Raw genomic sequence first — 22947 nt, forward strand, 5'->3', positions numbered from 1 at the left:
CAACAAGAAGTATGTGGGGAATGAATCCACAAGAAGCATGAAGCAAAAGAAAGCTCGATATCTCCCACTTAAAAGTTTTTGAAAGCATAGCTCATGTGCACGTACCTGACATGAAAAGAAGTAGTAATTTAGATGACAAAAATGAGAAGTTCATTTTCATCGGCTACAATAACAATTCAAAAAGGATACAATCTATACAATCTAAATATTTGAAAGATAATTATGAGTTGAGATATTATATTTGATGAAGAATGAGAATGGGACTAGGGATTACATGGTAAGGACTGCAATTATGAAGAAGAAGACATGGAACAATTAATGATGGAGCAAGAAAGAAAGGAGGATACTACTCCACCAGCAACACCAACTACAAATAATCAAGAAAACTCAATTGAAAGAATAACATGCTTCAGGAGCTTAAGAGATATATATGAGGTAATAGAGAATCAAGAAAATCTTACACTCTTTTGCTTTTTTACAGACTATGAGCCTATGAATTTTCAAGAAGCCATATAAAATAAGGAGTGGAAGGATGCTATGGATGAAGAGATCAAGGCAATCGAGAAGAACGAAACATGGGAGCTAACTTCATTTCCTCAAGGACATAAGGCAATTGGAGTGAAATGGATGTACAAAGTAAAGAAGAATATCAAAGGAGAAATTTAAAGATATAAAGTAAGACTAGTGGCAAAAAGCTACAGTCAAAGAGCCAGCATCGACTATGATGAAGTATTTGCTTTTATTGCTTGCTTAGAAATAATTAAACTAATCATCTCCTTGGCAGCTCAAAATAAATGGAAGATATATCAAATGGATGTAAAATTAGCCTTCTTGAATGGAGCTCTAGAAGAAGAAGTATATATCCAACCACCATGTTACGAAGTTAAAAGGAAAGAAGATAAAGTTTTAAAGTTAAAGAAGACGCACTATTGATAGAAACAAGCACTAAGAGCTTAAAATAGTCGGTTATATAAGTATCTACAAGACAAAGGTTTTATAAAATGCCCTTATAAACATACTCTTTTCATCAAGAATAATAATATGGATGTTTTAATTATCTGCTTGTACGTTGATGATTTGATCTTCACCTAAAATTAAATAACCCAATGATGTTTCAAGAATTCAAACAAGCAATGACTAAGGAATTCGAGATGACTAATATTGAGCTCATGACCTATTACTTGGGAATTGAAGTCCATCAAATGAAAGATAGAATATTTATCTCACAAGAAAGTTATACAAAGGAGATGCTGAAGAAGTTCCAGATGGATAAATGCAAACCTATAAATACTCCAATTGAATGTGAAGTCTAGCTATCAAAACACGTTGAAGGAGAAAGTGTTGATCCTACATTTTTCAAGAGCCTAGTTGGAGGTTTGTGCTACTTAACCTACACAAGGCCTGCTATTTTTTATGTTGTTGGACTTGTTAGTCGCTATATGGAGACTCCAAACACCATCCACTTGAAGCTGCTAAGAGAATCCTACATTACATCAAAGGTACAATTCACTTTAGCTTATTCTACTCCTCATTTAACGATTTTAAACTTGTAGGATATAGCGACAGTGATTGAGCTGATGACATGGATGATAGAAAGAGCAACACTGGTTATGTGTTCTTCATGGGAAATACAGCTTTCACATGGATATCAAAGAAGTAATTAATTGCCAGTCTATCTACTTGTGAAGCAGAGTACGTAGCTGCAACATCTTGGGTTTGTCATGCAATTTGACTTCGAAATTTATTAAAAGAATTAAGCATACCTTAAGAAGAAGCCATGAATATTCATGTTGATAATAAGTATGTAATAGCATTAGCCGAAAATCCAAATTTTCATGATAGAAGCAAGCATATTGATACACGCTATCACTATATCAGAGAATGCATTACAAGGAAGCAATATTACATGTTTTCTTAATTTCTAGAATCTTCTATTACAATGTGAATATAATTTTTGTAAGGGAGGAGCATGTAGAAAATATTATTTTATTTTAAAGCCTTTGATCTTGTATTTGATTAATTTCATATTTTGTGTTTCTTCTAGCAAATACATTTCTTCCACAATGCACTACATTAAGCTCTAGCTAATCATGAATTGCATCATTTAAGGGTCTCCATAGCAACTATTTCAATTGGAACTAACTCCACACTTTTTTCTTTTTTTTTTAGAAATAAGATTTGCAGTAAATAGTTCAGTATAACAATATTCTTGGCTATTGCACTAAAGATGAGTGAAAAGATCAAATCACAGGGATAATAGAAAACAAGTTAGGCCAATCAACCTGAAATCTCCTCTACATTTTTGCTAGATTAGTTAAATTTGGGGGCATAGAAAGAAACAAAAGCAACTAGATTAAAGTGTGTTATAACATCTAGAGAACCAACTACCTGTAGATGCAAAGATCCATAACACATCAACCTTGATATCTTCCATAAGGGTGATCAGCTTCAAATATTCTCTTTTCCTCTATGAGAATGCAACGTTCAATGGCAGTTCATCAACTCTTTTTCTTTTAGATTGATCAGCATTCCTCTTATTCGAATTCTTTTTCTTTTTCTTTGGAGCAATAGCTTGTGCATCAACTACCGCCATTGGCAAACCCAAAGATGAAATATGATAATTCATTTGATTGCTCTGAGAAATATCCACCAATTGAGAAGTGAAAGGAACCCAACTTGTCTGTCCAGTAGGTAAACTTCCAATGGGTGCAACAGCCATTAGCCCTATTCCTTCAATAACACCATCAGCATCATCACTCTTAATTTCATTCGTCAAAGTTGCATTCCCAGTATTGGCAATATTGTTCACCATCTCATAAAGTTTACCTTTTGTCTTTATAATTTGAACCATTGCAGCAACTGTGTTTGAATTTGCTAAAATAGAATCAATAACAACACATGCTGCATTTTGCTCTGCCTCTTTTTTGCTCCTTCCAGCTAATCCAACATAAGTTTTCACATCGAAAGTAATAGTTGTAATAAATATTGGAATAAGTCCATCTTGTTGAATAGTGGTTTTTTTTTTGTTAAAACCCACATTGGGGCCTACGCGTTAATATAAAAAAGTTGGTTACATAGTCCTTAGAAGGTTCCTCCAGCTCGCTAATGCTCGAAAGAGCTACAAGATAAAAGGAAAACAAAAAACCTAAGAGCCGATGGATCCTTTTCCTATGATTACAAAAAGAACCAACAATATCACTCGGGCTGTGAGTAGACAGCACCCAAAAAAGGAGAAGCATAATGGTACCATTCAGCACAGCTCTCCTGCAAAAAAAAATGATAATAATATAGAAATGAATGCAGTAAAGAGAACCAAAATACCTTGAGGTCATTGAAGCTCAAAATATAATACTTGTTAAGAAACCTACAAAGAATTCTCCAAAAAAAAGTGAGAGAGATATAGTAGTAAACAAAAATTAAGTACTTTGTACTCTCCTTGTTATAACCAATTAAACTTATCATCATCAGAAAAGCACATCAAAATACCCTTCAGCACTGTCCACATAATAGTACTAGCCATATAGGTACACCCCATACTCATAGAAAACATAACACCCAAATTATTATTCCAATGCCAACCATACTAGTTGCAAATGAGGACAAAATAGAAATTATTACTCCAAAACATCACCTTCCAACCAGCAATAATATTAAAAGGAAATGACCAGTTATAAAAGGCCAGAGAAAAACAAACCCAACACCTGTGGAATTTATCAAAATAAAAATACATAACAGGACCCACAATACTCCCAGAAAAAACATACATAACCGTGTGAAAGATCTCCCTCCCAGGAACAGATCAGAAAAACTGCCCAGATGGATAATGCTCCAGCACCCCACTCATAGCAGGTACATAAAAATTAGTATTTGAAATAAAATGTCAACAAATAAAAAGATGCCACCATAAAAGATAGACAACCAATAACACAACCAACCCCATCAAACCAACAAAAAACAAGGAAAATGGAATTAAATACAGAAAATCAACGCTTCCTGATATAAGGCATACCAGCTTTGTCCAATAAAATCATACCCTTCAACATCGAATCTAAATTATTAATATCGAAATCTACATAGCCATTAAGGGAGCAACCCTTATTAGCTTACCAATTCGCACAGACGTTCCCTTCCTGATAAATATGCGAAATATTGAACTTCATGATGTTTAAAATAATTTTAATTTTTCTGATAAGATAAAAATTAATAGAATTCCCAGGCACAACATCAGTGATAATTTGGACAAGAAGCATAGCATCAACTTCAATCCAAACAAAAGTAAAACCCAATTTAAGACATAACTCCAGGCCCAAGAATAAAGCATTAAGCTTAGCCGTAATTACTTCAAAATGAAGCAAAGGCGCACAAAAGCAGCCAAGCAATCACCCATAGAATCACAAATAATACCACCTGCACCAGCTCTTATCGTGCCAAGAGCACCATCAAAATTTAATTTGACATATGGAGGTTTAAGTTTAATCCAATAGACCACAGAATCAACCGTATTAGGACTGAACAAGTCCAGATTGATACCACAAGCCACCGCCAGATTTCTACATTTATTAAAAGTCTTAACATATATGACATTAAAATTATAAAGCTGTTGAACCTTTCTTTTTACATTGGCAATAATAAGGGTCGCATCCATCTTAACCTCTCCATGTTTAGCCTCATTTCTAGCTTTTCAAATATACCACAAAATAAGAATAGGCAACAAATTATGAATATGACCTTTAGTAGTATTTAACCAACTCTCTAACATAGAAATCAAGCTACTATGGTTAATCATAAAATTCTAATCAGCAATGCTATTGAAATATAACCACACCTTATTGGTAACAAAACCAATAATGAAGAGATGATCAATGCTCTCCAAATTCGAACAACATAAACATTTAGAAACTAAAGTAAAACCTTTCTTTTGAAGAAGATCATCAACAGACAGAAATCTTTAAGACATCTCCACACAAAAGTAGAATAAGAATTCGGAAAAGTACTATGCCAAATAACAACAAAAATAGGTGATTTGTCAACATAAATTCTAAAATTCTCTCAAATGTTCCGCAATTGAAATTTATCATTAGAAGAGGCAGAAAATAAGATTTGATCATTGCAATTCAGATTTAAAGGTATATTAACAATCTCATCCACTAAATAGATAGGCAATAACTCCCTCAACATAGGAATGTTCCATCTATTATCCAAAATGAAGGCATAAACTTTCGTAGAGTCCATCGTATGAGTGTTTAAATAAGAATCAATCGACATATTACCCAACAAATTGTCTTGACAAAAATAAACATCTCTCTTACCTTAACCTCACTGAATGTACTGCTCAGCTTCCCATTTAATATTACATAATCTTTTCCAAGTAATGGAGCCAGCATTTTTATAGTAGGAAATACTCTGATGCAGATTATGACAATATTTAGCATTCATATATCGAGCCTATAAACTGATATTAGTTCTAAAAGAAAATCATAATTTATGAAAAAAAGCCTTAGTAGTATCACTTAAATTCTTGCAACCTATGCCCCCTTCATTTAAAACACCACAATTTTTATGCCAAGCCGCCCAATGAATACCATTGGTATTAAATTTCGAACCCCAAAAGAATTTGTTGATCATTCTCTCCAGTCTAATACAAATAGAAGCAATAGGCATTAACGTGTGAAAAATATAGATAGGAATGGAATTAAGAACAGACTTAATAAGCACCAATCTACCTCCAAAAGAAAGAAAGTTAGAAGTCCAACTAGCCAACTTTTTTGAACAATAGTAAAGATACCTTCAAAAAGGATATTCTTTTTCTTACCTTTATAAATAGGCGTACCCAAATATTTTATAGGTAACTTTTTTGCCTGAAACCCACATATTTTTTGAATAGCATGAATCATGTTCTGATTTATCGATTTACCAACAATAAAGTTTCTTTTGTCTTTGCTGAAAGTTATTAAGGAATCTCGTTAAAATTTTAATATTCATAGTAGCACCATTGAAAAATAAAATGAAATCATCAGCAAAACTCAAATGAGATATAGGAAAGCCTCTAACCGTATGAAAATTAAGGTTAACATTTTTAGCATACAAATCATCTAAACCTCAAGATAAATATTTCATAACAATTATAAAAAGAGCTCGAGAAATAGTATCACCTTGATGAAGACCTTTAGAAGATTTAAAATAACCATGACTTCTACCATTAATAATAATAGAGAAATAACAATTTTCAACACTATTTTTAATAAGCAAAATGAAGTTGTTGCTAAAGCCAAACAAAGCCATCACCTTTTAAAGAAAATTCCAATCCAGATTATCATAAGCTTTGGTAATATTCAATTTAAAAATAATGTTATCCCCCGTGACCTTAGTATTAATATCATGAGTAAGCTCTTGAGCAATTAAAACATTATCACAAATACTTATTCCCTTAACAAAATCAGTTTGATTAAAAGAAATAATTCTAGGTAAAATATTAGTCAGTCTATTAGCAATGATCTTAGAATTAAGTTTATTAAAAAAATTGCAAAGGCTAATAGGTCTGAAATCAGTCCAAGTATTAGCCCCCTCTTTTTTAGGAAGCAGAGCAATATTAGTAGAGGAGAAAAATTTAGGGTAATGGTTGCCTCCAAAAAAATCTATCACTGCTTTAGTAACATCCCCCTTAACAATCTCTCATGATTTTTGGAAAATTTTGGTGGTAAAGCCATCCGGACCCGCCGTAGCATCACCATTTATATCCTTAACAACATTAAAAATTTCAATTTCAGAAGGCATTTGACAAAGAAGAAGATTATCATCATCATTAATAAGCGTAGAAATAACATTAGGATTAAAAATAGGAGTAATATCAGTATGACTATTGAACATGTTCACAAAGAAATCAACACCATACTTACAAATTAACTCATCAGAATCAAGTAAAATGCCCTCATTATTCACAATTTTATGAATAGAACTCTTGGTCTTATTTTTATTGGCAATAACATGAAAAAATTTGGTATTTCTATCACCCTCCATAACAAATTTAGCATGAGACTTTTGCTTCCAATAAGATTCTTCTTGAAAATATAATTGACATAAGACATTTTTAGCAGTATTAAGATTTAAAAGATTAACCTCATTCGGATTATCCAAATAAACACCATCCAAAATCGAAACATTCCTCTCAGCTTCAACAATATTTAAGAAGATATTTTTGAAAACATTCTTATTCCAATATCTAAGACACTGTTTCAGTCTACTCAATTTAGCGCAAAGTCTCAACATACTAGAGATGTTATTATCCGGGAAGACAGGAGCATTCCAATTGTTCTGAACCACATCTTTAAAACTATTATGAAGTAACCACATATTAAAAAATCTAAAAGCATACGTACCAATCTAATTAACAACATTAATATTTAAAAAAATAGGAGCATGATCAGAAAGAGTTCTACTTAAATGTTCCACATTAGTAGCAGACAATTGAGTCATCCATTCATTATTGAAAAGAAATCTATCTAGGCGTTGCCAGAGATTAGACCTATTCCAAGTGTAGGGGCTACCAAAGAAACCAATATCATTAAGATTGTAGTCATTAATCATAGCATTAAAATCTTCCATAGCTTTAATGTTCGGCCGACTAACCCCACTTCGTTCACTAGCATTAGAAATAATGTTAAAATCTCCACCAATACACCAAGAACCATTAATATTAGCAGAGAAATCAATAAGTTGCTCCCACAGCGTGTTACGATTAAGCTAGTACAAGCCGCATAAACAAATGAAGCAAAACAATTCACATTAAAAACATTAATATGACAATGAATCACTTGATGATAATCTGCAATAATATCTAAAGAAATAGTTTTCTGCCACAAAATCCAGATTTTATTAGAGCAATTAGTAAAATGCATAGGGAAATCTAAAAAATTGGAAGTAAAAGCAATTTTATCAGGAGAAATAAAATGCTCAAATAAAACAAGAATCTGAATATTATGAATCCTACAAAAATTTTTAACTCTAATTTTCGATTCCCTATTACCAATACCCCTAACGTTCCATATGAGAGTTTTAATCATTACAATCTTTAGAAGAAGTTTGAGCTCTGGTAGATCTAGCGTAGGAGGACAAGAATTCTTACTTTTTTTTACCTTTTTCTTACCACCTTTCGAAACCATATTCTCCTCAGAATTGTTAGTACCATCTTTAACATAATTAGAAGGAGAAGCAGCAGAAATACCTTGTATTTTAGAAGTCGAGCCCTCAATATTGGAAGGGGGAATAAATTCACCTTCTTCAAAAGCATCATTAGACACATCAACTTCATTACCCAACATCACGTTGTTTCCCTGTTTAGAGCTCAAAAATTTCTCGGGAGCCGTAGTATTAGCAATATTAGGCATATCGTTAAGAATATCATCAATAGAAATAAAAAGCTTAGGATCATTGATAATATCAACCGTGCTATCAACTAAAATAAAATCTTTTTTGGTATTTAAATCTAAAACACTCGTGTCCTAGATATCATCAGACTCATGGCCATTCACATTTAAATTTATTCCCAAATCATGTTCACTTCCCGATTGCAGAATTTGGCTCACTGGAGGCGGTTCCACCTGAATAACATTAGCATCCTTATTAATATCCACAACCGCTACGTAAGTTTTGTTATTCTCGGCAGAGCTAGACCTCCCGCTAGCCAGAGCATGAGTCTTATTTAAATTAGGATGAAGTTTAAAGCAGTCAATTTGAGCATGTTCATGAATTTTATAGTGCGTGCAGAAATCTGACACTTTTTCAAATTCAGCTTTTTGCAAATAGCTATACGCTTTCGAACCAACCCAAACTTCCTTCGGATGTTTTTTCGATATGTCCACCTCTACAAGCACTCTAGCAACCGAATGACGAGTTTGAGAGGCAGTGGCTTGATCTGTTTGAAGCGGTCTCCCAAAAATGGAGCCCAAAGCATGCAAGACTTTTGAATTAAAAAAATGCAGACGTAAATTAGGGAAAGAAATTCAGATCGGCACTATGGGCGATTCTTCCTTAATATCAAAGAAAGGCGTCCATTTTAAAACTCTCATTTGACAATTATAGATGAAAAACGTTTAGCAAACACCCTACTATAATCCAAATCATTAGATAATTGTATAGCCACATGTCTCGAATCCAAGAGACCAATCGAGTAAAAACCAGAGAGCTTAAGAGAAGCAAAAAAATTTCGAATAGCATCTAGATTTGGACGGCGCAAACCAAATTTACCCACAAGTATAAATTGATATGGTGAGGCAAGTTTAAGAACTTCCTCATCAGATAAAAGAACAGCCGGAACCTCATTAAAAACCGATTACTGTAAAGTAGGCAAAATATCACCTGGAGAAGAAGCACCATATAAAACTTCTTTGAAAGATCTAGAGCTAGAGGGAGATTTCGAACCATCAGCATCAAGGTTAAAAAACCCTTTGTTCTTTGGGACCAAAGGATCGGACGCCTTCCCCCAAGGGTTAGCTGGAGGAACATTCGCCATGAGAGGCAAGCCCTAGAAGGGCAAAAACACCAAAAGATCACACAAGACACTCAGATCTCACAACTCGCAACGAAAATTGGCAGGAAAAAGCAGCCCCGAAGCGAACGACGGAGAGCGCACGAGGGAAACCCTAAATCCCCAGAGCGGCACGATAAGGCTGAGAACTAAGAGGATGTTATGATATATGTTGGTTTGTCTTTCTTCAGCTTAGCTCCATACTCATTGAGGATCAATTTGCAAAATGCTGGGTCCTTGTGAATATTAAGGGAAGCCTCGTTCTTAAATTTTACTGATATAATCTCAAGAGTACATTTTGCAACATCTTGTTCTACTTAATGTGTAAGGAGAAGTAAATCTCATCCCATCTACCAATATTGTAGCTCGGAACCTTGGTGCATGTGGTTCTCCTTCGTTCACAGTTGAATAAGATGGAAGTGATAATCCCGATCTTTGTGTATATTCCTGCAAACAAATTTTATGCATATGGTGTTCTAAAACACCTGCACCTGATGACAACGCCGCGGCAGCAGCAATCTCCTCGGTTGTATCAGATGGATTCGACACCACCATTTCCATCTTCATATCGAGGAAGCCGAGCGCCGGAAATGCCAATGCGGTCGCATGTGCTGGCGAGTGGCTACTTTTTCTTTAACGCGAAAGCCGCAGAATGAATCCATACTTATTTTATTAATTGATAAAATGTAAGCTTTAATTGATTGTAAAAATCGTCATGCATTATAAAATCAATTTTCAATACTAATTATCCAGAGATAATTTTCCCCAATAATTTAAACCCACTAAGTTATATTATGCATCATATTAATTTTTTTGGCTGATTCCCACAGCATAAGCTTAGAAGAATTTTGAAAAATTATTATGTGCAGATGCAACTTGCGTTGGGAGTCCAATTAAAATAAACCACATTATTCTAATTTGTATATAGCCTCTATACAAATTGATTGAAGCCCAAACGCCGAGCGATGATCGAAGATCTCGAAATCTCCACAGCAAATTGAAAAGTTCCCACAGTACTATAGAAGGCCTCGTAAGCAAAGGTAATAAAACAGTAGCAAAGCGAATGAAAACAATTATCAAACAATCAAACCAAGAAAGAAAATACATCAATCGCGAAAGCAAAGGAACCCAGTTGTCTTTTACAATTGTTGCCGCAAGGTTAATCGGCAAAAGATCAACCAGTCAAAACTATTATTCGTGGAATTTGGATAAAGTTCAGCGATAAGCATAACCTGTAAGTTCAGTAGTAACAAGGTTATACATACAATCTATTTATTTGCACTCTCATAATCAAAAGTAGAGATTTAGAAGAACTATAAGTATTTTCCAGCATTAGGATTGACGCCGGAAGTCGGGTAAGTTGTAGCACCGGTTCCGAGCGGCGGCGCCCCCACTGCATGGTGGTGATGTGGACCTGTGAGGGGTACATGGTGTACGCCGTCATGATGAACGGCGGACTCCGCCTGGTGATCAGCCTTCTCCTGGTGCAGATCAGCCTTGGCCTCGGCCTTCTTGGCCTTGGCTGTCTCTTTCGCCATTTCTTTCTCGTGCTTGTTCGTAGCAGTTGCCTTCCCCGTCTTCTCCTCGGCTTCTGCGGTGCCTATCCGCAACTTCTCTTTGGCTGCACTGCCCACGTCCTTCAGCTTCTCCTTCGCAGCTTGCATCTTGTTTGAAATGTGTCGGGTTAAGAGGGTATGAGTTGTAGATTTTATGCTTCAGGCGTGGGGTGAATGTGTTCTTATAAGGGATAATTGTGAAGATAAAGTCTAACAATTGGCTTTTAACGTGGCAGGCATGCAGTATAGTTTATGCGTTGTCTCGTGAGTTTATCTGCATGTGGCAGTTGCCCCAAGTTTGATCCTCCACCTGTCCTAACTCCATAAATGTAGAGTTACCAGATCAAATTTTGCTGGAGGCAGCTAATTTATTGATTTTGTTTTATTGAAAAAATTGTCATCAAAATTTTGGGATCTATTTCTAAATTAAATGTGTGTTTTGAGACTTGGTTTTATTTTACCCTTTTTTGCAACTATTTTTTTTATTGTTTTCAAACAATTTGTGTAGAGGATGCACATGTATGCTTTTTGCTGATGATATTTTTCTTGTTGATAAGACTAGAGAGAGAGTTGAAGGTAAACTTGAATTATGGATGTCAACTTTAGAGTCTAAAGGTTTTCGCTTTAGTAGATCTAAAATTGAAGATATTGAGTATAATTTTAGTAGCAATAGACCTAGTGAGGGGATTGTGACTTTGAGCGATCAAGTCATTAATAAGAGTACACGTTTTAGATATCTTGAGTCTATTGTTCAGAGGGATGGTGAAATTGATGGGGATATTATCAGCAAAATTCAAGTTGGATGGTTGAAATGGAGGAATGCTTCGGGTTTATTGTATGATAGAAAAGTCCCCCTCAAATTTAAGAGAAAATTCTATAAGATGGTGGTGAGACCTGCAATGTTTTATGGTGCCGAATGTTGGCCATTAAAAGAGAAGCATAATACTAAGTTAAGTGTTGCAGAGATGAGGATGCTTAGGTGGATAGTGGCTTGACCCTTAGAGATATGATACAAAATGAGCACATACGTGAAAAGGTTGGAGTAGCTCCAGTAGAAAATAAGATTAAAGAGAGTCGCCTTAGATGATTTGGTCACATTAAACAGAAGCCTTCCAATGACCCGGTTAGGAAAGTTGAGGTATTAGATTTGACTTGTGCTAAGAAAGGTAGAGGTAGATCTAAAAAGACTTAGTTAGAAAATAATAGAAATGATTGTTCTTTATTAGATTAAATGAGAATTTAATTTTTAATATGATACAATAGAGAAAAGAGAATTCATGTAGCCGACCCCACATAGTGAGAAAAAAGCTTAAGTTGTTGTTGCTGTAAAAATATGCGATACAAAGGAGCGTTGCGACCTCCAAAGCTCGTCACTAACTTGTATACAAGAGGTAGAAAGTTGAACACTGAGGCGTTCCAAATTTGATGCTATGAGATAGACAGACAGCTTATTTTCTCATTTTTCATAATGGGTTGTGTACCTTTGTTATTCATATTTTCTCTTTGTTTTGTTTGTAAGAGAATGAAGCAAGGGTGAAGAGAGACAAGGAGAAAACGAGAGAGAATCGAGATTTGTACTATTTCTATCAAATTTTTATTGTAAATTTCTTGTTGTAGTGTGGCTCCATGATTTTTTTCTCTTTCTTGTATGTATTCGATGTGTGGTACTTCCCAATAGGGGTGTCAATATTTGAGACGACACGAAAACCCTATCCGAATCCGACCCAAAAAATTCGGGTTGGACCCGACTCGATTTCAAAATGGGGCGGGTTCGCCGGGTCAACCTGAAAACCTGTTTAATTCAAAAAATTTGGATTCCCGCTCGCTGCCCGCTGCCCCCACCCGCGCTGCCCCAGCTCGCTGCCCTCTGCCACGCGACTGCCATTTTCAACCTGTTTTCCTACCCGGGTCGGGTTAGGGTCAACCTGTTTGAACCCGGGTCAATTCCGAATTCAACCCGAACCCGACCCGTGACCCAAAATTGACACCCCTACTTCCCAATATTTGCAATCTTTCATTCAATACGATGTGTTCTTCGTTTCTATTCATGTAGTCTTTTGCTAAACACTGACTAGGTTGTTCTCTTGTGTCAAAAATGGATTTAGAGAGGAATATATGGTTTAATTTACATGCCCTTTAAAATGTTAATGCTGCATATAATTGATATATATTAATATACTTCTTCTATTAGATGTCAGTCATATTAAATATTCAATTTGCCCTAAAAAAATCATTAATTAATATGCTGTGACTGACTATGATTCCAATTCGATTTTTTGAAGATCTATGCTTCTTGCATCTTATATGTTCCAACTATTGTTATTACTCTTGCATCATATTTTACTCTTCATGTCACCATATATATATATATATATGCTAGGTGAACTCTGTAGTCTCCACAAAATAAACCGGCATAAGATAAACCAGAAAAAACTACAATCCATGGAAATCTGATACAATACACATATACACATACATGACATGTAAGTTCAGCACTTACAAAGTATACATGCAAATTATTTCATTGCACACTCATATTAAACGGTACAGACTTATATACGCAAACAATCAGTAATTCCCAGCATATGGATAGGCCCCGCCTGTATACGCATGAGTTGTAGGAGCAGCAGTTCCAGCATGTGGGTGATGGTGGTGGTGATGGTGGCCGGTGAGAGGAACATGGTGTAGGCCGGCATGATGAGCAGCTGACGTAGCCCCGTGATTGGCCTTCTCCTGGTGGAGCTCGGCCTTGGCCTGAGCCTTCTTAGCCTTAGCTCTCTCCTCCGCAATCTTTTTCTCCTGCCTGTTTCTAGCAGTAGCCTTCTCCTTCGTCTCCTGGGTTGCTATGGTGCTTTCTTTCAGCTTATATTTGGCCTCGCTGCTCATGTCCTTCAGCTTATGCATCCTGTTTGGGTTGGGTTTGTTAGCTTCCTTCTTCGCAGTCTTCGCAGGCTTTCAGTGTTGGAGAGGGTTATGGAAATGGTATGCTTATTCTGCTCTGGACCTGAGGAAAGTAGCTTATTTTATAGCGTTGCTGAGACGATTAGTCATCAATTGGATTTTCGCGTGGCAGGCATACAGTGAGGTTTAGGTGTTCAATCACGAGTTGATCTATTTGCCACGTGTCGATTGATCCTCCACCTGTCTTAACTATTTCTATTTAAAGATAGAATAATGCTACATATTTGGGGTAAATGAATATAAAGGGTGACGCACGCTCTGTAAATGAAGAAATCTGCAATCGCCTTGAAAAAAAAAAACGAAATTTATTAAGTAAGATGATTAATAAATACTTTAATTTTAAAATTATTTGAATTGAACAACTGCAAATTTAAAAGAAATTATTTATTGTAATTTAAAATTTTCACGTTTTAAATTCAGTTTTTTCTTTGTAGATAAATTATGTTTTTTTTTTAATTAATATGATATATATATAGTTGTTCTTGTTTGAAATGGATTGTGAAATTTAGATTACATCATAGTGAGTAATATCATGGTAATTTAATTATGACTAGAAAGTATCAAATGCATTATAAAATCGATTTTCTATCGTAAGCAGTCATAACTGTTTATTAAAAAGCAATTTTGAAGTAGAACAAATTAGATTCCTGATTAAGAAAGCAAAACACTTTTTGCTTTTTTTTTTTAAAAAGAGAGCAAATGTGAATTCATTGACGTATAGTGTAGTGCCCTTTTTATTCTCTTAAATGTGGTGTTTTGAGCATGCTCTTGAATTTTAAAGAAAGTTTAGGGGTCTACTTTGATGGAAATGTTTGTTGTTTGGATTGGATTCAATCAAGGTTTTGCGGACCCTAAAATGATGATGAAGGTGCATAGTGAGTTCAATTTTTTAGGTGGTTTGAAGTAATTATGCACATGTATATTGTTAGTTTTGTGTGGAATCTAATTACTATTTAGTGGGGCCAATTGCCTAAAAATCATAGTATTTTAGGGGGGGGGGTTAATTGTCTAAAAACCCTTGTAATAAAGAGGGGCAAATTACCGTATAACTCTTACGGTGCCACAGCGCTATATATCAGAGCCTTGTAACTTTGTACACTATATCGTCATAGGTTGCAGCGCGGCGGGGTTGTAGTTTTTACTTGGAGAAAAATAAAAGTGTTGCGACACTCTAGAGCTAGCAACACGACATTGAAAGTACGGCTAGAGATAAATTAAAGAATAGAGTGCTGCAAGTCAGATACAGTTAAATTACATCATACCAAGGGATGCAAGGGGGGCAAAATTACCGTATAACTCTTACGGTGCCACAACGCTATATATCAGAGCCTTGTAACTTTGTACACTATATCGTCATAGGTTGCAGCGCGGCGGGGTTGTAGTTTTTACTTGGAGAAAAATAAAAGTTTCACAATAATTGTATTTACCCTAAACTAATAATTTTATTTTATTTAACAATAATTTTTTTTTAAATCCGCCGAAAATTCTATCATAATTATTCCATAAAAAAATTTGTCAGAAATTTCTTCGAAATTTTAAATGAATTTTTTCCAATAGAAATTTGTCAAAAATTATACCAGATATCCGTTGGAAATTTCATCGATAATTCACATTTTTCTTGTAGTGTCTGCTCGTGCCTGACCTCCTTATGCATTCCAACCCATGACCTAGCTCATGCCCCCGCACATTCCAAACTACGCAGGCATGTGTCAGTCGTTGTTCCTCTAGTGATTACCGTCGTGCCTTGTGCAGCTTCCTGCCCACGGACCTTCTCTCATGCATCATGCCTATTCTCCAACACTGAGTACCCACTAGCTCACCCATCTTTCCCGGGCACCTGCGCGCGCTATGACCTGCAGCTTCTCATTAGCAACCCATTCGATCGCGAGCTCGTTGCCTGCTTCTTGAGTAAATTGTGCACACTACCTCTCACATGAGAAACAAATGATTCTTGAATCCACCAAGAATCCTCTACCTTCTTTCATCTTTGCCCCATCTATCTGTAGTATGAAATCATGTGCACCTCTCCTATATGCTTGGCTTCGCGTGTAAGTCCACGATACTCAACGGGACACCGCGGGATTGACCGCCTCTAAACCACACCTGTTTCACATGCAACCTGTTTGTATTCTCTTAAGACGTGCGCTTGCCCGTGTATTTACGTGCGAAGCTAGCTGGGCCGTTAAGGCCCCAGACTCTACACCCATGGCCCGATCATACTCCCAATCTGTGGGCCTGCTCGTAACACAACGTAGCCCGTGCTCCTATTGAACTCGATTAGCCGCTTCCTCTTGAACGCGGGGCTAGGCCGCTCCGCTTCGCATGCTAGTGTGCGTCCACCGGAGCGAGTCCGTTGCTCCCTTCATACACATGAGCTGTTGAACAATTATTAGGTCCTCCGATTGGACGTAGAGCTACGTCCGGTCGGAACTAAAATCGCGCCCAAAAATAAGAAATATCGAGCAAATACCGAGCAATACCAAACAATAACGAGGAATATCATCATGTGAAGACCCAATACCGAGTTGTACCGAGCTATACCGAGCAATACCGAGTTTTTCCTAAAAAAAACTCGGTATTTTTTGTATAACTCGGTATTGCTCGGTATAGCTCGGTATAACTCGGTATTGGTCTTCACAGAGCGGTATTCCTCGTTTTACCAAATAATACCTAGCAATAGCGAGCAAATACGGAGTTTTTTGGAGGGATTTTAGTGCGACCGGACGCTCCTCTACGTCCGGTCGGAGGACCTAATAATTGTTCCTTCTTGCGCCCGCATCTGGTGACTATCCTCGCGTCCCAAATGGTCCGACCAATGCTTTGCATGTCTGGCTCCGTATGCGGCACCTATAGGGTCTCTTGATCACGACACCAGACCGCTCTGAACTCCACCACACTGAGTTTATTCACTCGCACCCACACGTGAACGCCTAGCCTGTGCCTGCGATCCAAACCACCTGCTGCTTTTTCTTCATTACAAGAACACCTTCCTCCTCCTTGATCATCCCCCGCCTGGCTCTAATACCAATTTGTTGGAATTCTTGAGGATGAGCTGTTCTTTTTGAATGTAGAGAGAGAGGGAGAGTAGAAAGGAGGAGAGCTAGCTAAATATGAAATGCAATATTATTGCTTGGATTCACGTACAACTATTATAGCCTTGTACACTTATTTATAGACAAACCAAGGAACAACTCTATTCAATGGCTATACAAGGCTACAAAAAGAAGAACCTACATAAACTACAACATGATCATAAGGAACAACTAACCTAAAACTTGACCAAAACCTAACATAAAGTTGTTAAATATAGATTGTTTGGAAATCTAGCTTTTTCAAAATAATAAAATTGTTGAATATGAATGATGATCTTATAATGATTTATATGCTCATAAAGATTAGAGGATCCAACATAAGGATCAGTATTTGGTAGCTTGAAGCTAGAGGCGTCAATTTCGGGTCACGGGTTGGTTCGGGTCGAACCGGAACTGACCCGGTTCAGTCGGGTCGACCCTAACCCCATCTCAGACAGCATTGGCAGCTCACTCTAAACAGATTTTCGGGTTGACCCGGCAACCCCAGTCGGGTCAACCCGAATTAGACGCATTTTTCAAAAGGGTCGAATTCAGGAACCCGAACCCGACCCATTTTTCAAACGGGTCAGGTTTTCGTGTCGTGTCAAATATTGACACCCCTACTTGGAACCCACTAAAATGGAATATTAAAGAATTTTATTAGTTTGGGGTGAAGAAACCTAACAACTATATAGGGAAGTAAGATTATTTTTATCCCAAAAAAAATTCATCATGAATAAAATATAGTTGCTCTCTCATAAAACATCATGAGTATCCATAAGCTATGACCAAGTCAAGTCCACCGAGGTTGGTAGAGGATTTGGGTTGTTCAAGCCATACCAGAAGGATGAGTTGAACTAGCTACTTAGCTAGTATTGTCAACAAGTTATAGGTTAGATTGTGATGAAGGAAAAACTTTAACTTCATGACGTTCTTCATGGCTTTAAATTTTCCTACCTCATGTTTTATTCATTTTCTGGCTAGTGAGTTACATCATACTGTGGTGGCACTCTTTAGCATCTAGCCACTTTCATAAGTTAAATGATTCTGGCTTGTTATTCCACCTTCATGCATTGATTGTTGCGGGTTAGAATATATGTGGCGATAGAGTTAGAAAATCTTTTCGTCTTCGCCTTGTATAAATAACTAACACATGTACATATACAAAATTAAAAAGGAACACCAAAATTTCACGTGAAAATCCTAGAAAAGGGAAAAACCATAGTGTCACGGCCAGTTGAATGGATTCCATTAGTGTTTTCTTAGATTACAAGTGGATGACTCGTCACGATCAGATTACAATAATCAACTATCGGGTAGAAATTCAGTCACAAACGGAGATCGAAAATCCGAAGACGTTTTGGTGGTCAAGCGGAAATCCGGCTTCAATTGATGGTCAGGCAAAAATCTAGTGTCAGTCGACTGTCGAGCAGAATTCCGGCATCAGTCACCAGTCAGGTGGAATTCTAGCGGTGGTCGAGGAGGAGTCCAGTGGCCAGAGAGCTTTCTTCCTTCTCTTCTCTTCTTGCTTGAGTCCCCTCCCATGAGAAATGAGGGGTATATTTATAGTTTTTTTGAGAGTGGTATGACCAATAAATAAGATGAAGATCAATGGTAAATTTGGAGCGGTTTAAATGGACGACTGATGTTGAATCACTTGATTATTAACCTTTTATTGAGTATTTAAATATCTTATTGATATCAGAATTCGGCTATCTTGAGCTTGTTGGATTCGTCTTGTCGATCCGCTCGATTCGACTACAAACACGCCCCATTTCAAAACTATTTGGTAATCTAAATTATGGATTGAACCGTCCTAATGCGCTTTGAGTCTTTGATTTGGACCTATTCGAGCTCGGATTGGGTCGAATTTGGTGTCGTTGGGTTTGTACTTTCGAGATATTCAGTTCAAGTATAAGTTTGCTAAAATCGGAGTTCAAATGGCTTCTGATTTAATTTTTTGAAGTTTTCAACTTGATTTTTGCCTCGAGATTCATGCCCGATCAAGATAATTTTTTTGATGATAATCAATGATTATCCAAGGATTGGTCTATAGGGACTAGCTGCTTTGCCTAATTACAATTAATATTATTGATTGTAAGCTTATTCAGCTCCAGCATTACTTCTACCAATCATTAATTTTGTATTTGCTAAGATGTACATATAAATTTCTCAATGCAATGCTAATTAATAATTGCATGCTAACAAATTTATAATGACAAAAAAGGATTTTATGTTATAGTTTTGTATGAAAATATAACATATAAATAAAAGAAAATTATGTAAGAGAACTGAGTTTTTATGTGAATAACTTAAAAAGATAAAAAATATTTTAGGGCTTAGCCTAATTGAAATAGTTCATTACGTACTTCAAGATATAAAAGACCATTTTTTCTACAACTTAAAAAAGACTAGATTATAAAATTAAAAGTACTTGCTTGCTTAATCTTCTACAATTTTAGAAGAGATCATGAAATAAGAAATGATGGAATAATGATGAAAATTAAATAATGTCAATCAGTCAATAATGATAAGATGATAATAGTCAATCAACGATGGTTAGATGATGACCATCGGTTTAATGATGATCAGACTTCGACCATCTGATTAAAACAGTCATACCACGAAAGTTAGATAATGGTAATGACTAGTAAGCATATAACGTCAATCAGTGCTTTATAGTTCTCAGATCTCCAAAACTCTCTAACCTCAAATCTCACAACTATTTATGTTAAAAATATGATCATATTTATAATATTTTTGAGAATATTATTATAATAAATTCAACTAAATTTTCATAACACTATTAAATACCACAAATTGAATACTGATTATATATAATTTATTCATCATTTGAATATCACACACACTGTCGTCAAGTTCTCCCAGATGTCCTAAGATGTATGAAGGAACCCTGTTATCTTTTACAGCGGTCTGCGCAAGACAAAGCAGCACAAGAACAACCAGACCATGGCTGATGGAATTTTGGTACATTACATACATAAACATTATTATATAAGTTTAGTACTGAATAACAAGGCCATAAATGAAATCTATTTCATTGCACACTCTTATTCAATAGTAGGGACTTTTATACAACCAAAAACTATATCTGATGGAATTCTAGCACAGTACTGACATAAATTACAAGGTAATTATATATGCAACACATTTCATTATACACTCTTATTCACACGAACATTTAGTAATTTCCAGCATATGGATGGGCCCCGGAATACAGATGAGTAGTAGGAGCAGCAGCTCCGACATGTGGGTGGTGTTGGTGGTGGTGGCGGCGGCGGTGGCCGCTGAGGGGAACGTGGTGTAAGCCGGCATGATGAACAGCTGATGCGACCCGGTGATCGGCCTTCTCCTGGTGCAGATCGGCCTTGGCTTGAGCCTTCTTAGCCTTAGCTCTCTCCTCCGCAATCTCCTTCTCCTGCCTGTTCCTCGCAGTAGCCTTCTCCTTCTTCTCCTGAGTTGCTATGGCGCTTTTCCTCAACTTAAATTTGGCGACGCTGCTCATATCCTTCAACTTATGCATATTGTGTGATGGGGGACGGTTGGATTTCTTCTTCACAGGCTTTCAGCTTAAGAGGTTTATGAAAACGGTAGGTTTTTGTGCTTTGGACGATGAAGAAGTGTTACTTTTATAGGGCTACTGAGAGGATAAGTCTGTCCATTGGTTTTTTACGTGGCAGGCTATAATACAGTTCTGGTGTCGTGGCATGAGTTCTATCACTTTGTCCATGTGGCAATTTTTCCAAAGGTAATAGTCCATCTGTCCTTACTACTTATTATATTTTTATTTAAGATAGAATCATGTTTGATATTTTATGTAAAAAGATAGAAAGGATGGCTATGTTTCTTGTACATGACGGCATCTAATAATTTTTGTAATTTTGACTGTTTGGGATAATTTTAGTATTATTTTTTTAAAACAAATTTTTAGTATAAAAATTTTAAATTTAAAAAAAATTTGTATTAAAAAAATAATACTAAAATTATCAAGAAAATCTTTCCAGACTTTGAAAAGTATTTGAATTTAACAACCACCCATTAAAATGACTTTTTAATTAAAATTTTTTAAATTAAAAAAAATTTGTAGTAAGAAATTATTTTAAAAAACAACAAGAAATCCGTCGCAACTGAAGCTAAATTAAAAAATATTTGAATTTAACCTCCACTAATTTTAAAAAAAAGTATAATTTTTTAAAACAAATTTTTAGTATAAAAATTTTTAATTTAAAAAAAATTTGTATTAAAAAAATAATACTAAAATTATCAAGAAAATCTTTCCAGACTTTGAAAAGTATTTGAATTTAACAACCACCCATTAAAATGACTTTTTAATTAAAATTTTTTAAATTAAAAAAAATTTGTAGTAAGAAATTATTTTAAAAAACAACAAGAAATCCGTCGCAACTGAAGCTAAATTAAAAAATATTTGAATTTAACCTCCACTAATTTTAAAAAAATTATTTATTATAATATTGTCATGCAACTTAATATGTTAATTTAAAATTTTACCTTTTATAAGATCCTAAATTTTGTCTTCATATATAAACTCAGTTTTTTTAAAAAAATAAATATGACGAGATTTTAATGTCTGAAATAAATTGTAATATTTATATTATATTTAAATTGAGTAAATTCACGGGAACTTAATTATTAGACTTATAATATGAGAAATAGGGTTAATTGCATCCTCTTGTAAGTAGTCATAACTTCAAATTAAAGACCTGTTTTCAATTTGATAATATTATCTCAAAAGCATTTCCTGAACTTATGAAAGAAGAAGACAGTTTGCTTTTGAAAAAGAGAGTCAAATTTAAAGAAATTTTGAACATGCCCTTGTATTTTAAATAAAGTTTAGGCACCTAGTTTGTTGTAAGTGCCAGTTGTTTGAGTTGGATGCAAGCAAGGTTAACCTAAAATGGTGATGAAGGTGCCAATCGAATTCAATTTCTAGATGGTCTAAAGTTATTTCCAAGGCTAATGTTAATACAAAAAAGATAGCACATAGATTCAGCTATCATAATTTCAAATTTTACACAAAATGTCGATTGAAATATTTGTTTGAAAATTGAGAAATAATTCATACGCTAGAAAGCTAGTCTTATCCAATAAATATTGAATGATCCACTACTAATAAATCAGATTTTCGCAGTACTTTTTTAAAGTTTACTGCAGCAGTTTAAACACCTGCTAATTTATTTGTAGCGGTTTAGGAACCGCTGCAAATCCGCTGTATATGTGTTTGCTTGAAAGGCTTTAGCAACTTAAAATGCCCCAATTTCCTACCATTGCCGCAACTGACATCCCAAAGACGCACTCCTTATCCCCAAATGTCGATCGCCTATAGCTCTCGCACGAACAGTGAGAGAGGGAGGGATTGGGATCACAACAGAGAGGAATTGAGATGGCTGGCTAGGGCAAGATCGGAAGCTAGGGCATCAAACAATAAAACGGTGGAAATATATTTATCTTATAGCAACAGCTTTTAAAACCACTGCTACTAATCGGTTGCGAAAATTATGAATATTTAGGAGATTTTGATAGCGGGTAAAACTATTGTTTATACCTGTCTATAACAGCGATTTATAAACTGCTGCTATGAACTGTTACAAAAACATCATGTTTTTTATTGTGAGATAAGTGACCAAGATGCCAACCCGCTAAGCAAATCGGCGCTTCTATGAAGGACGGTCCCAGTTCATTCGATGTGAAAGAAACTTTTGAGCAATGAACACAATCATAGCTTACCATCTCCTCAAACCGAAAACAGGAAAAATTATTACGTGCGGCGTCCGGATTCGTCCGGAAACCAATAAAA

General features: G+C 35.6%; 3 protein-coding genes across 3 annotated transcripts; all 3 read right to left on the reverse strand.

Moving 5' to 3' along the window:
• Window positions 1–10587: 10587 nt before the first annotated feature.
• Window positions 10588–11229, reverse strand: LOC110109106 (late embryogenesis abundant protein 18). The gene has a single exon (XM_020840020.2). It carries the CDS (start codon window positions 11185–11187, stop codon window positions 10837–10839), a length of 351 nt encoding a protein of 116 aa, XP_020695679.1. The 5' UTR covers window positions 11188–11229; the 3' UTR covers window positions 10588–10836.
• A 2245-nt stretch (window positions 11230–13474) lies between these two features.
• LOC110109107 (late embryogenesis abundant protein 18-like) lies at window positions 13475–14040 on the reverse strand. The gene has a single exon (XM_020840021.2). The coding sequence runs from the start codon at window positions 13981–13983 to the stop codon at window positions 13648–13650; it is 336 nt and encodes a 111-aa protein (XP_020695680.1). The 5' UTR covers window positions 13984–14040; the 3' UTR covers window positions 13475–13647.
• A 6149-nt stretch (window positions 14041–20189) lies between these two features.
• LOC110109108 (late embryogenesis abundant protein 18-like) lies at window positions 20190–20710 on the reverse strand. The gene has a single exon (XM_020840022.2). It carries the CDS (start codon window positions 20653–20655, stop codon window positions 20314–20316), a length of 342 nt encoding a protein of 113 aa, XP_020695681.1. The 5' UTR covers window positions 20656–20710; the 3' UTR covers window positions 20190–20313.
• Window positions 20711–22947: the final 2237 nt, after the last annotated feature.

Source organism: Dendrobium catenatum, unplaced genomic scaffold, assembly GCF_001605985.2.
Source record: "Dendrobium catenatum unplaced genomic scaffold, ASM160598v2 fragScaff_scaffold_500, whole genome shotgun sequence".
Classification (NCBI taxonomy): domain Eukaryota; kingdom Viridiplantae; phylum Streptophyta; class Magnoliopsida; order Asparagales; family Orchidaceae; genus Dendrobium; species Dendrobium catenatum.

Excerpts from the sequence above, each read along its gene's own strand:
- LOC110109107 (XM_020840021.2), bottom strand. The coding sequence starts at position 13,983 with ATGCATAAGCTGAAGGACATGAGCAGCGAGGCCAAATATAAGCTGAAA.
- LOC110109108 (XM_020840022.2), bottom strand. The coding sequence starts at position 20,655 with ATGCATAAGTTGAAGGATATGAGCAGCGTCGCCAAATTTAAGTTGAGG.
- LOC110109106 (XM_020840020.2), bottom strand. The coding sequence starts at position 11,187 with ATGCAAGCTGCGAAGGAGAAGCTGAAGGACGTGGGCAGTGCAGCCAAA.